The sequence below is a fragment of the Balearica regulorum genome, chromosome 14, assembly GCF_011004875.1.
Source record: "Balearica regulorum gibbericeps isolate bBalReg1 chromosome 14, bBalReg1.pri, whole genome shotgun sequence".
Taxonomy (NCBI): Eukaryota; Metazoa; Chordata; class Aves; order Gruiformes; family Gruidae; genus Balearica; species Balearica regulorum.
The window spans coordinates 15,443,402-15,457,902 of record NC_046197.1 but is presented as its reverse complement, the minus strand read 5'-3'; the positions used below and the strand labels follow the sequence as shown (position 1 = coordinate 15,457,902).

At 48.1% G+C, this 14,501-nt stretch overlaps 2 protein-coding genes across 5 annotated transcripts in view; both read right to left on the bottom strand.

Annotated features, from left to right (window-relative positions):
• Positions 1–5,134, bottom strand: part of RNF130 (ring finger protein 130) — a 47,946-nt gene extending 42,812 nt beyond the window's left edge. The window contains exon 1 of one of the 2 annotated variants that reach the window (XM_075767013.1): positions 4,711–5,134. In XM_075767013.1, coding sequence (XP_075623128.1) covers positions 4,711–4,978 — 268 coding nt within the window. In that variant the 5' untranslated portion in view covers positions 4,979–5,134. The remainder of the gene's footprint in view (positions 1–4,710) is intronic. The other variant, XM_010302493.2, reaches the window with a different exon arrangement.
• A 3,440-nt stretch (positions 5,135–8,574) lies between these two features.
• Positions 8,575–14,501, bottom strand: part of FLT4 (fms related receptor tyrosine kinase 4) — a 60,096-nt gene continuing 54,169 nt past the window's right edge. For 2 of the 3 annotated variants that reach the window (XM_075766342.1, XM_075766343.1), the window contains 2 exons: positions 13,976–14,061; positions 8,575–12,620 (listed from right to left, as the gene is read on the bottom strand). In XM_075766342.1, coding sequence (XP_075622457.1) covers positions 12,401–12,620; positions 13,976–14,061 — 306 coding nt within the window. In that variant the 3' untranslated portion in view covers positions 8,575–12,400. The remainder of the gene's footprint in view (positions 12,621–13,975; positions 14,062–14,501) is intronic. The other variant, XM_075766341.1, reaches the window with a different exon arrangement.

Here is a 14,501-nt window from a genome sequence, read left to right as displayed (position 1 = left end):
CAGCACTGATTCTTATTTCAAGGAAGGGTACTAGCTACTTGTAATCCTATCAGGGTTTAACACACACAATATATATCTTTTCTTTCAATGCATTACTACTTGTGTTATTATCAACATAGTCCTTATTCAAGCCAGTTATAACTTCTGCTTTTTAGAAGTTGTATCAATGAGTTATATACAGCAACATTTTCTTTTCAAGAACTACTTCAGGTAATTGCTTTGACTAAAGCTGGCTTTAATGCTAAAAGAAACTCTTTGAACCAGAGGTAATCTTGTTTTAGGAAAGAAGTTAAACAAAAGAAAATCACTGAAGCTTAGAAGAGTCCTGTAATAGTTCAGATTTAATCTTGTTAGCTCAGTAAGTATACTACCAATTATGCTTATAAACTAATATATAACCTCCACTTTTGTTATCAATTAATGACTACTGATTAAGCTGGATACTGAGACCAATGGTAAAGGATGGATACATGCACAAGATTTTTCTTCCACTACTCTATATTTATTGATACTTCTGCTTGTTGCATTTTCCTAAAGCTTATTATTTTGGATTCTGGGCCAGAAAGAAACACAAAATTCTGTCTCAATGTTACCTAAAGCTCTGCAGTTACCAGGAAACTGTCATTTTAAGCCTTCTGCAGCTAAAACTTGTTCACACAAGGTGTTTATGAAGTGTCAGATGCTACAAAACATTACAGTATCATACACAATATACCTCCATTCCTAACATTGTGCCAATATTGTTTATTCTCTACTTCCACCTTTTTATAACATATGTTTTTCCTCAAATTTTCAGTCTGCTGAAGGGTTAGTAGGGTTGTGGCTGGGCAAGCAGAGATCTCCCCTTTCTACGAGTTCTTTCTCCAAGCAGCTTTTGTACAGCCATCGCCTCCCCAGAAGCCCTTTAGGCTCCAGTCCCCTTCCACCCCTCCTCACCTCCTCGTTCCTGACCTATTAACTCCACAAGTCTTAACGTTTTCAAGTTTGGCTTTAGGTCTGGTGCTGTTTCACTTCCTATCACTCTCCAGCCCTATTCACCCTGTCTGCTTCCCCACTACCCAAGGTGCACAGAAACTCGCCTCCCGGCAAGGCCCGACCCTCTGCGAGGGGGCTTGGAAAGCACACAGGACTGACATTTCCAGTCCTCAACTGTGTATCCAAACCCAGAATGACATGCAATAACCCAGATTCAACAGTTACAGGAGAGTCCCGTTCACCACAGAGAAGGTTTCTGAGGGAGCTAAGCCACAAAGCACTGCAGTTTCTACCAAGAATCGTTAAAGGGAGTTTTCAATGGCTTCCTGCTTGGTTAGTCATAGCAAGAGGAATATGCCTGACACCTAAAGATCAGCATCACAACTGGTGTCAGGCACCTAGTTCCAAAGATGCTCAAAAGCAGAGGTCACTAGTGGCACAGGGCTGAACACTTACACAGACACACCACGAGTACCTACTGTGAAAAGTCTGGGCTGCTGGTTCCAAAAAGTCAAAAATAACAGAGTAAGGCACTCAATGAGCAGTGCTCAGTAACCTTGCCGAAGACATAAACCCAAAATAAACTATCAGAAAAGCTGCATCAGGCTGTGAGGATGCATTTCATTCTTATCCTTCCATGCAGAACAAAAGGAACATTTTTTTTATAATCTGCAAGCATTCGTATCCAGAAGCTGTTTAAAATGCTCTTCTAATAAGAAATTATTTAAGTCATGACAAAAGATTAACACGTTAGAGGAAGTAAGAAAAGGAACTAGAAGTGGAAGAACCAAAGAGAGATTAACAGAGAAACTCTGCTGTTACCATGCATTTAATGCACTTGGAAAGATACGCGTACACAGGTGCTGTATTTACACCCAGCAGCCAACTGTGACCAACAACTTGCTGGAGCTACACTTTCACAAGTCACATTCACAAGCGGTCATGCGGATTACTGCCATATCACTTCCAGGGGAACATTGCTTTTGAAAACCAGTATCAATTTCATACAAGGGTCTATAAAAAGAACAGGGAAAGAGTTTTGATACATGCATTAACATGACAAGGTTGAATTTGATTAAAGAAATTCTGCTAAAGAAACAGAAGTGATTGAATATATCATTCTGCACTGAAATTTAAAGGATGGGTAATTACACAGGACTGGGACCTTCAAAAAGTAGTATATAAAATATTGGGCATATTCAAGAACATTTAAAATCACAGGCTGTGCTATTACAAATGGTGTATGTTCAGCAGCAGATCTTTAGCTAAATTCTGAATTAGTAAATTAATTTATTTCCCTGCAGGCAATGAGTAAGGGATCTTAACACAGCATTAAGGACATTTCACCTCTAAAACTTGCATGTCCCAGTCTACGCCATGAAGGTGCTAAGAGATCACCCATGTTTGTGGAAATTTCTAGGGACAGTCCATGAATGGGTGAATGCTTGACATCAAAGCAGTTTCAGAGTCAAGGTGTCTTCAAACATAGTTGCTAACAATTGTGGAGTCCTTTTCTTCTTAGGACACATGAGAACTGGGGTAGAACATTTACTACTTTAAAAGCAGAGGCTGGTGCTAGCTACTTGTGTTAAGAGCTATCAGAAAAAGATATTTTGCAAACAAGTTCTACAGCAATGTTAACAGGCTGATAAAAAGGCATTAGAGCAATTACTTTCAGCAAGACAGCATTGTCTTTTATCAATTCTAGATACAAAAAAAGCACAAGAATATAAACATAAGACTCTTAAGTGTTTGAGAACATCTTAACCAAAAGCATAAAATATTCCAGTCTTTCCTACTACATGAAATATTTTTAAGGCACATGAAGTGCACCTCAGCAAAATTCAGATAAAACGTATACTCTGAGAACCTACATAGAACCATTCAGAAGAACTTTAAAGGAAGACAACTGCTGCAGTGTTTGCTTGTAACAGTCTTCTGTTGACAAACAGAAGGACAAAACTGAAATCTTCCCAACAACTGATGGCAAAGTTTTAATGACTGCAGCATGTCAAAACTGCAGAAACGGAGGTCTGCAATTTCATGATTCCTGCTGTGCTTTCTCACTGAATATTACTAATCATAAAATAATTAACAGTAAGGTATAAAAATGTTGTTTATGGACTGCTCAGAATTTTATTTAGATCTTCTCTCACTATTAGCTTCCAGTGAAAATGCTGTCAGCCTCCCTCAGTGTTTTAATCACACTTTAGTGAAGACCCTATCAGAAGAAAGCAAAAGAAGTTAGATGCAGGTTAAAGAATAATTGATATCAAAAGTTTTTCTTGACAAATAATGCAGCTGCTAAACAAATAATGTGTTTTGATATCTTGCATATATTAAAAGGCAGCAGTTTTTAAACCCCTAAAAATACTACTTGCAATAACATGTTTACATGCCTAACACTTTCAGGACAGCCTCCGATTTCATATGGTTGGTTGAAGGGTGTATGTGTTTAAGTGAGGAATACCAGGAAGCAGGAGGAGGAAAGTCCAGGCATATTTGATGATAGCTGACTCAGAAAGCATGGTGAAGGTAGGATTTGATGTACAAATGAAAATCATTTTACAGCAGAGTTGCTGAACAATTTCTGCTTTCTCACCCTTCCACTCAAAAATATGCTGTATTAATATATTCTAGTTAACACTTTGTAAAGCTAATGAAACAGAGCTTCAATAAAACCGGCAAGCATCTGCTGATGCATAGTCTGCTTCACACATACTAGAAGCTTAGAGCAGGCTGCCTAGCAGAATGCGTTTTGTTCTGATGGAGCATCAAAGTATTTTCCTGATCTTAAGATCTGGTAAATTCTCAAGAAGCTTTTAATAATACAGTAGTTATGTGTTATCAATTCTTTTAAAAAACTCTTAATATTCACCACTTAGAGTCTAGTTTTAACCGACTACATTATTTCACTTAATGCATTATTGAGAGGTTTACTGTTCAGTAGACAGGTTGGGACCACTGTGGTCCATCAAGTGGTCCATTTCTTAAAGATAGCAGTCTAGATAATGTCAAGAGGGTTTTCTAAACAAGATACTACAAAAAACTACATCATTATGACTGAAGCAATTGGTTTCATTTTAGGCAAAAATAAAGATACTACTCTCACTTGTTTAAATTGGTGTTCTCTAACCAACGTTTGTCACCAAACAATCAGTGGACAACAGCTTCACTTATTAAAAAGAAAACTGACTTGGAAGTAGTGTTCACTACTGCAAACAAGCACATTTTGGACTGGCCATGAAGAATAACAGCTTGATGGCTTCAGTCCTTTTAAGTCTTGATGGACAGCTTAAACAGCATTTTTAATAAACGTACACTGAACAACCATGACTTCATGCAGCTGCAAAAGCCATCCAGATGCATATCTATCACAGTGAGATAGCTATGCAGCTGCTCTGAGATTCACAGAAACGCTGTAATCAAATACTGTTAACTATCGCTACCGACTCCCTGTAATTAGTTTAGAAATAACACCTTCATCACTCAATATGACTAGCCTACTGGGATCCATGCTGGAAAACACATTACGCTTTGCAGAACCGTTATTAAAGCCAGCACTTTCAGATCGTGGATTTTTTTTTTTTTTTTTAAATTTTCCTCTGGGCAAGTTCTTCCTCCTCTCTTGTCAGAGCTCTCTAGGAAAGTCTGCAAAGCTCAGACAAAGGCCAACCACCTTGCAAAGGGAGGCAGCCGGCAGCAAACGACCGACGGCTGCAAAGGAAGCCTTACCTCCGTTGATGGGGACGGGAGCCACCAGCAGGCCCTTGACCTCCACCTTGGGGGAATCCTGCCCGTAGCGGCCGCGGTCGATCCTCAGCAGCGTGGGGCCGCCCCGCTCGGGGCTCAGCACCGTCACGTTGATGAGGGCGGTGTAATACGCCTGGCTGGCGTTGTCGGCGCCGGACGGCCGGACCCAGCAGTGCCAGAGCAGCAACAGCAGCAGCAGCAGGACGGAGGAGCCGCCGTTCCGGTGCTGGCGAGCCCACCACCAGCTCATCTTCGACTCCGGGCGAACCGACGGCCGTCACCGGTTTGCCTCCGCCGCTGCGCCCGCGGCAGCGCCGAGCCCCACACGCCCGGGTGTATTTTATCCCATCTGACAGCCCAGGAGCGGAGAAAGACCAAAAGCAGGCGGAGGGGGGGAGGAGAGCACGGGCTCATGCCATGGGAGGAGCCAGGGGAGTCATGGCAGGTCCCAGCCGAGTCCGATCCGCCGGCCGCGGCCCCCGGGGGAGGCTGCTCGGGGCGACCCCCCGCTCCGCCGGCCCCTCAGGGCGCCACGCTCATGCCGGCCGCCCGCCCGCTGCCGCCGCGGAGGAGCCCCGGCCGCCCGCCTCTGCCCGTGCCGGGCGAGGGGAGGAGGCGGGGGCGGCGCCGCGGCCCCCCTCCCCGCACAGCCCCGCGCCGGCACCGAGGAGGCCGCCGGGAGGAGCCGCCGCTGCCGCCTCAGTCGCGCTCACACACGGCCGCGGGGCTCGCCTGGAGCTCGGCTCGCCGCACCGCCTCGCTTCGCCTCGGGGCTCGCCGCCGCCTTAGTGCGGCGGGCGGCGCATCCCGCTGCCCAGGCCGGCGGCCGCAGCCGGTGACCACCGCTCCATGTTCGGCTCGTCCCGTGGGCGGCGGGGCCCCCCGCACCTTCCCGCAGCCGCACCACGCTCTGTCGCCGGCTCCGCGCCCGGCGCCTCGACTGCAGCCCGGTGCTCCCCACACTGCGCAGGCGCGCCCCGCCCCGCCCAGCGCCACGAGGGCGAGAGGCGGGGCTAGGGTAAACGCCACACCCTCTGGGCGGGGCTAGATGAAGGGCGGGACTACGTCGGATGACGTCACCGGGCCCGTGGCGCTGCGGAGATGGGCCGCCATGGCGTGGTGGGGGCGAGGTGCTGCCCGGCCCGGAGCTTCACCGGCATCTGTAAGGAACGCTTGGCTCTAGCGACCTGCAGGTCTGCGAGGAATTAAGTGTAGGGACGCATACGGGCTGCCATGGCTCCTCAGCGTCATGAATTTCCAGATCAGGAGCGCTGACCGTCAAAAATAGGAGAGATGGTTCAAAAGTGTGTCTGAAATGGGGGGAAAAAGTGCTGTATGTGTGAAAGAGAGGTGGTGCATGTTCAGTGTGTCCGGTTAACACCGAAAGTGCTCTTGGGCCAGGAACAACACAGCCTCCATATCAGAATTTGGTCACTCTGACCTAATTTGGAGTTACTTCTGGCATACTAAAATGGGAACTCTTACAACCACTCAAATGTTGTTAATAAATTTTAATCCCATGAAATACTGTAAAACAGGACTTGATGAATTACTCTCTCTTTAACTAATGTCATAGTTTTAAGGATTTCAGCCTCTTCAGAGATGTAACAAAATGTAATGGCCTCAGATTTTGAAAGGCAAACTATCTGAAAATTACTTATGGCAAAGAGAACAAGTACTGCAAGGGCTGTGAGTTAGGATATTTTCTAAATTTCTGAACAAATACCTGTGCTGCTGTTGAGATATGGTCTCCTTGGTGACTTCCCCAGCTGTGCGGGAAGGCCCAGTGATAAGCCTAAGCATTTTATTAAACTGTTCCCTTTTGGATGGTTCTGTAGTTTATCTGTTTGTGATGTAGCTGGTGACATACGCATGTAAGATAACACCATCAAACTCTGTTTATTTTGTTGAGATGCAAGTGGGGGGTCTAATCCTGCCCTCAGAGAGACCCGTGCCGTTCCCAAGGAAAGCAGCCGGCTTGCAAGCTTCCGTCTCGGAGCAGAATGGACCTGTGGGCTTTGCTAAAGGCATGTCACTTATGGCTCTGTAAAATCCTCCGCGAAGCTGTTTACGAAAAGCTCTGTAGAAATGTCAGTACAACCCAGGAAATGTTTCTGAAGCAGCAGCTGAGTGTTCTGCTTCCACTGTTGGTTGTTGTGGTTTTGTTTTTTTTTTTTAAATTTTTGCCCCTCTTGGTGAATGCTGGAGGAGGAACCACATGCCATTTCTTGCTTTTCAATACTTCACCCAGACTTTCACCCCAGCTGGAGGGCGAGAGTTGTGGCAAACGCACCAATACAGCATTGTGCAGGACGTGTTTCAGAGTCGTCGTTCTTGCAGTGCAGACAGTAGTTTGATTTTTTTAACATTAAGAGCTCTGCATCATTTTGATGCAAAAAGGGGCCAGGGAATACTCGGAGCCTGAAGGATTCCTTGCTATTCCTGCATCGCCTTTCAGAGAAAGATTGCCAAGGACTTTTGAAAAGCATTGAGAATACATACGCTGGCCACGTCAGAAGCAAAACAAGCCGAAGGGCCCAACCAGCGACTTCCTAGTTCTCTTTTCTAACCACAGGAAAAGGCTGCTTTTCATTTTGCCCCATCCAGCTTCTTGTGGGTTGCATTTCTGCAGAAGATGGGCAGTCTGCCATCCAGCAAGGGCTTCCTGCTTGATGCCATCCTTATCCCTTCTCGTGCAGGAGGTTGTTTTGGGCCACGAGCGCTCGGACGCTCCTCTCCTGCCTCTGCCTCTCCAACGGACGGGCTGGGAGGCAGGAGACGAGTGTCTGAGCGCTCGTGGCCCCAGGAGAAGAGCAACTGAGGTGCGCAAAAATGGGGTATTTAAGCAAGAGCATCTTCAGTCTCCTCATTCCTCAGGTCCCTGGATGGGGAGAAGAGGGTTAAAAGGGCCTTTTGGCTGCTTTAATGGGTGGTGGAGCTGGATGAAGGGATGGCGGTGGAGAGGCTGCAGCTGAGGGGAATGTCCCCAGGTTTCCTGCACAGGGTAGCTGTACCTCTGCTGGCAGCCACTCGTCAGAGGACCGTTTCGTTGGGTTTTTTTTTTTGACAGGCAAATATCACTGAGGTCTTCACCTGTAACCACAGGGGTAAGGAGGGAGCCATGCTTCAGGTTTCACCCCGGCTCCTGGTGTTTTTTTTTTTTGGGGGGGGGGAAAGGTTATAAATCCATTTATGTTCCATTTCCAGCGGTCCCCTGGCGCGGAACATTTCCTTCAGCCTAGATCCCGCCCGTGACTCACCCCCACCCTTAAAAGCTTTCCTGTCAGCTTTTAATTGCCAAAAGCCCTCGGCACACCCCGCCGCCATCTTCCCGGCCGGGCTCTGCCCCGGGGCCTGCGGCCGCCGCCGAGGTGAGGGCGCCACCTGCGGGGCGGCGCCGTGCCTCCCTCCGCCCGCTGAGGGGGATCCTGGCGGGGGGGATCCGCCGCCGTTGGTCCCTCCCGGCGCCCGTCGGTGTGTGGTGAAGGAGGGGAAAGGGGAACCGTGGGGTCCCAGACTCCCGGGACGAGGCGGTGAGGAAGGGTCGCGGATCTGGCGGGAGGTGGCGGCGGGGCGAAGGGCTGGGAGCTGGGCTGCCGGCTCCTGTCAGCAAGCTTAACCAAAGCATATCCGGCTTCATCATGAGAAAAGACTGAGTTTCATCCTGGATGGAAATGCCACAAAGGCCAGCTGTTTCCTAGAGGATGCGGCGAAATGCAAAAGGACACAAAAGTAAAAATAATAAACCCAAAATGTGCTAATTGCTTGGGCCACAGTGGAGCTGCCTAGTGCTGCGTGGGCCATCGGGGGCAGAGGAGTGCTGCAGCACCGTGCACAGAGAGCGGCTGCCAGTTATGACTTTATTCGTTTTCACATTTAGATATTACAACAAAACTCTTAATGACAAAGGATAACAAGTACTATAGGAGGAGAGGAAAGAAAGCAGTGTTCTAACTGGTTTGATATATAACCGTGAACTTCCAGACACAAGACTCAACGTGAGTTATAAACACTCACATACGCTCACTGGTAGGAAAACTTCACACGTGCAAACACCCACTCACCCACGAAACACTCACTCACACACACAAACCACACTTTTGTACTCGCACATAACCCATGTTGTAACCTACTTGCTTCGAAGGCAGCCCACTGAAACATTGAATGCTGCTGTAGCAACCACAGGTACCAGGTTAAAATATTGCAATATAAATGAAGTGTTACTTGATACACAGGTTTTTCTTCAGAGACGCACGTGTATTTGCAAGTAGGGGACCCAACACTTTCTTTTCATGAGGGAGGAATGTCCTCCCAACACCAACACTTTGTAAGGAAAAACGAGACTGCACATAGACCGGGAATAGTCATTTTAAAGGAGGAGGATGATAAATAGCTTAGCTTTGATGTTGAGTTCCAGTTAAAAAGCCCAAACGAAACACAACAGAGTGCATTGTGAATGGAGCAGGCACAATTATCAAACCCTGGGTTTTAAAATTTGAAATTCTCCCTTGTCGCTGCGGAAAGACAGACAATGCTGTTGCCTCACATCTTAAAACCAAAACAGACCAGCTTCATTTCATGCTCATGCTTATCTGGAGACTGTAAAAAAAAAGAAAAAAAAAGAAAAAAAAAAAGCCAGAAATAATGCAAGAGTGTGGGGAAGGGTATCAGGTTCGTACACTCTAATTTTAGTATACTTTTAAGAGAGCGAAAGTATGATTGTCTCAACAGCTCTTCAATATTCCACACTACAATTGTTCTTCATCAGCAGGAGTGTCTGAAGAGGAGCCAATGTGTGCTCATATCATGGCTGCATTGTTCATGCAATGCTGTTGATGCAGACACAATAGGATCTGATTCCACACCCCCATCAAGATGGTGCGAAAGAGAGAAAATAAACTTCTGTGGAGCCGAATGATTTGAATGTTCAAAAATCAGATGTCGCACCAGTGCTTTGCCCAGAGTGAAGCCAGGGATCATTAACAATGGCTCTGATGAAGTAACCCTTCTCCACAAGGATGCTCGTGAGCAATTAACAGCTGAACCCAGAGACAAAGTGCCTGGCTGGTTGGGAGTGCTGACAGCCAGCCAGGGCGCTCTGATGCCTTTGTCCCCTTTCTGTTGAGGAATCCTGCCGGTGCCCTGCAAGCATCGGGCTTTGCTGGTACATTTCTATCCCTCACATATGGACAAAGACTTGCAGCTATTTTGGAATTCAGTTTTTCAACTATTATTTAATTTATAGGCCTCCTTCTTGGGCCGTCTCTCAGGTGGGGCTGTGCTTCCAGGCAGAGCACTGTTGTGAAGCGCTGGAAACGAGAGCCTGGGTCCTATGGGTGCACATCACCAAGCAAACAGTCTGAATTTAGCTCAGCCATCTATCACCTTCTACCCATATGAATGCCGGTGGAGACCCCCAGCAGCATGGGGCACATGAAGCCTTCCTTCTGTCAAGGGAACCACCAGTTCAAAAACCAGGGCAAGATGAGGGCAGGAGAATTTGGTCTGGCCTACACCCCGCTGGCTGTCCTACTTCCTTGGCCTGGCTCTCCACCATCTCCTGCCAGAGGATTCTTACTGACTCATAACAATTACTTAAAGATGCTTAAATTCCTGGCAACTTGAGGGGACACCAGTAGAAGTTAGGGAATTCATTGTTATATGCAATTTCCAATTTCACATTCCGAGCCAGTTTGGCTCAAGCTGGTCCAGTTTTGTGCCTCTTTTTGCCATGGAAATTGCAGCCATGTCATCCTGCTGACACGAAAAGGGAGGGGAACATCAAGCACTCTGCACAGGCTTAGAGAATCTGAATGACAGGCATGCTTTTCCCATGTGCTAAATAAATCTCCCCATTACACTTGTGCAGAGAACTATAATTAAGACTTGGGAAAGTCATCCATAAGGACTCACAGGCTCACGTCAGGAAACACATAAAACTCACTGCTGGAAAAGAAATACAGTTTGGGAAAGCAGTATGTCTGACAGGAAACATGATTTTAAAAGTCCAAACCAAACCCTCGGCTCTGTGCACAAAGGTGCAGCCTGCAAGCAGAAACTTCCCGGCGCTGAGATGCCCTGGTGCAAGGAGCTCTACCAGCAATGGGCACGTGGGAGAAGAGATGATGACAAGCTGTTCAGATGAGCCTCTTCACCCAGACTCCTCTGACGGTGACGTAACCGTGCTCTGTGGCTGAGCTCTCAGATTGTGAGCAGGATGGAAAGAAGTGGGTGGGAAGTGGTGAGGCAGCAGCACAGAAATCTGTAGAGAGGGGCTGCAGAGGTTCCCTAGAGCTCTGAATTCACGTGGTATCTTTCAGAGACAAATGACTCCAGTGATGAGGTGTTTCCTCAGCAAATAGATGTTTCTCAGTCCCCTAGAGATGGATACACTGTGCTGGCGGCTCTGCAACAAGACCTGAAGAGGAGCACATCGGGCAGAGAGTTCCTCCTTAGAGCCAGGGAACAAGGGCAACCGGAAAGGTCATGGTGCAGAACTGTCCATCCAGGAAGAACTGGGGCCTGAGCCCTGGGCAGGTGCTGCCCTCCATGTGCTCAGTGATGCCAACACACCAGGGGATGCCACCCAGGGCACCTCACTGCTGGAGCTCTGTTCCTTCCATTGTTTCCAAAACCCTTGCAGCAACTTGAAAATAAACATTTCACTCCCTACCACTTTGATCCTCTTCCTCCCAGCAAACAACCCATTTTCACTCTATGTTTAGAAGCCAGCTGAAATTAACACAGCTGTTGCTTTAATTTCTCACTTGAGCAACAAATGATCTCAGCACTGCTCTGGTAGAAGGGGAAGGTGAGAGCAGCAGCCCAGTGAGTAACCTGCTCTCAGCACAGATCATATAAACCCTGTTTTGCACAAGGCCTGCAAAAAGAGGTGCTATTTATCTCACTAGGAGGACTCTAGCCATCAGCTGATGGTCTGTTCAGCACTAGCTGTGTTGGGATGGCTAAAATAATCCTGGTGGTAAGGCAGATTGACAGGTTTCCCCCAGCAGAGATGAGAGGGATGTGGGTGTTGCTTGCAGCGGAGATGGAGAGGCTGGCACCTACCCAGAATGAACAGTGTGCGCGAACATTTACAAAGATCCCTTGGGATCTCTTCGTACACCTCTTTAAAATGTCCTGCTCTTGCTGTTAATACCACTAGGGATTTCTTCCCTTTGATTCTGCTCTGCAGCTCAGCAGCTGACATCATGAGGAGAGGAGGAGGAAGCAATCCAAGGAAAAACATTCAGGCTGCACACCAGGAAGAAACTTGAGACTAAGACAGATCTATTTATATCTGACCTGAAATGGGCTTTCTGAATGGGAAGCTGATCTGAGTGGAGGCTGGATGCTAGGCAGAAGGTGCTGTAGTGCTGAACACAGGCACCCACTTGCTGGCAGAATGCATCTGTCTGAGCCACAGGAAGAAAAGAAACACGAGGAATCAGCAAGGTGCTCTCTCCAGTCCCGGCATGGGGAAGCTGCAGCTGGAGGTGTTTTCTGGGCCATCGTGCTGCGGTTCCAAGGACATCGGTGTTCCCCATCTGTTCGGGGTAGGTTCCATGCTGGGGTTGGGCACAGGTTGAAGGAGAAGCTCTGAGTGACCCTGATGACGTGCCTGGAGGGGGAGAGGGGATGCCTTGGCAGGTGCCTCCAGGGCCTGATGCCATTAGTACTGCTCAGAGAAGAAGGAAGCATGGAGAGTGGGGGGACTGGCCCCCTCTCCAGGCGGGGTGCAGCTGCCATCCTCAGAGTGTTCTGACAGCTCCCCGTATTCACTGTTGTAAAAAGTCTGGCCTCCGATCTGGGACCCGTACGACGGCCGACATCTGCCCCGCAGGTCCGACTGTTCCCCTGGCAGCTCTGCAGTTCGGCTTGGTCCTTTACTGCTGTGAGAAAGAGAGACACAGAAGATCAATTTGAGCACTCCCGGAAAGCCTCTGTCCTGCTTAGAGAGATCCCAGCTTCAGGAAACATCATCTGCTAAAGCACGGGGCAGAGGCAAGGTGCCTCTGGACCTACACCTCCATTTCAAAGCACAGCACCAGGCCTTGCTCTAAACCTAAGCACGGCCCGTATGTTTTGTGAAAAATCTGCACGTAACTCGGCAACAGAGTTATTTCAGCTCTCCTAGATACCTTTGGGAAGCCCAGGGAAGGGTTGGGACCCCAATGAGCAGGGAGAGACAAGAGACATTGCCTCAATTGCTCCTAGACCTGGCAGGAGTAACAGAAGCTGATACAAACCAACAGCCAGGATGGGGGGAAAGGAAACGAATGAAGATGATGAAGAAGATGTGGGAGGAAATCAGCAACTCCATCTCAGCACCTGCCAATACCGGGTGACTAGCAAGAAGTCACAAAAGCGAGGGCAGGGACACAATCAAGGAGAGGTTTAAGGGCCCTGTTTTCCAGGAGATGGCACGCCAGGTAGCCCATGGTGTAGGAGACAACAGGAATGTGCCTTAGGGAAAAAAGGACAAGGACAAGAAGCAGGAGACAGTCTGATACAACAGCAGAGAGGCCACAGGGCTATGGCTCAGGGAAAAGACAATGACCAGTCTGATCTGATGTTGGGAGGCAGAGGCGAGGAAGAGGCTTGGGACTGGCCTCGTCTATGCATGAGCTGACAAGGTTCGCTCAACACACTGTCACGGAGACAAGGTCCCAGCCTGCTCTGGCACCAAGCAGAGAGGAGACAGACAGGTTCTTGCCCAGTTTCCAAGCCTGGGGCAAGGACATAACCATCCATGACATCCTCAGCCCCGAGAGTGCCAGCTCAACCTGCCAGGCTCAGTACTGGCATGTGGGAAGTCCTAAGGCCTGTCCCATCCCTGCAATGCCACATCGGGGCCAGGGCTGGGGGAGGGAGGTGGCAGCTGAATAGTTTCCATCCATTCCACCTGCCACTGTTTGAACAAGCCCTGACACATTTCACCAGAAAATGTCAATAAGCTTTAAGAGTCATCTGAACACCATCACTCCACTGTGCCTCATTATCTTAACGGACACACTCTCATTGAGTAGACACAGTTTATATTTTTAAACCCTAGAAAGAGCAGGCAGGTCTGTTCTTTGTGCTTTTTGCCTCTTGTTAATGTCTGCACGGACTTATCTGGCTCAGGGCCCATAGCCCTGCTGCTGCTGGGAGCGCCAAAGGTATACCCTATGGGGAGACACCAGGAGCTGCCTCCTGGTCTGCATTTGGCAGCAGGGAGGTCTGAGTGGCTAGACTTAAGGAGTACCTGAATCCACCTTCTTTTCTGTGTCGGTTTTCTATCCTCTCAAATTCCTCAGATGCCAGAACCATCCCACTGTCTGTCTGATTGTCCTGGAAGGAAGCAACAGGAGTTATCAGTAACATCCCTGTCAACTGATCAGAGTGGGAAGGGAGGAGGAATCATTCAGGACATGAGATCATGTATATCTGTGATGGGAAAAAAGGAGTAGGGGCACTTTACCAGCATTCTCCACGGTCTTGCTGGAACTGATTTTCTTAGGTGCCTTCTTAAAAGCAGTGCATACAAAGGTAGGATTTGTGTGTGCAGTTCAGTGCCACTTTTGGGAAAAAAAAAAAAAAAAAAAAAAAAGAGTGCTCCCTGCCTGGAACACGTATTACCATTAAATCTGTGAGAGATTCCTCTGAGACTAAGGGTATGACTTGAGTTTTGCTACTACAGAAGGTACAAGTACCAGCCCAGTTCAGAGAGGCCAGGAGGGCCCCCACTGCACACTGCTGTGTGGGTCAGGAGAGGGGAGCTCCAGACAAAC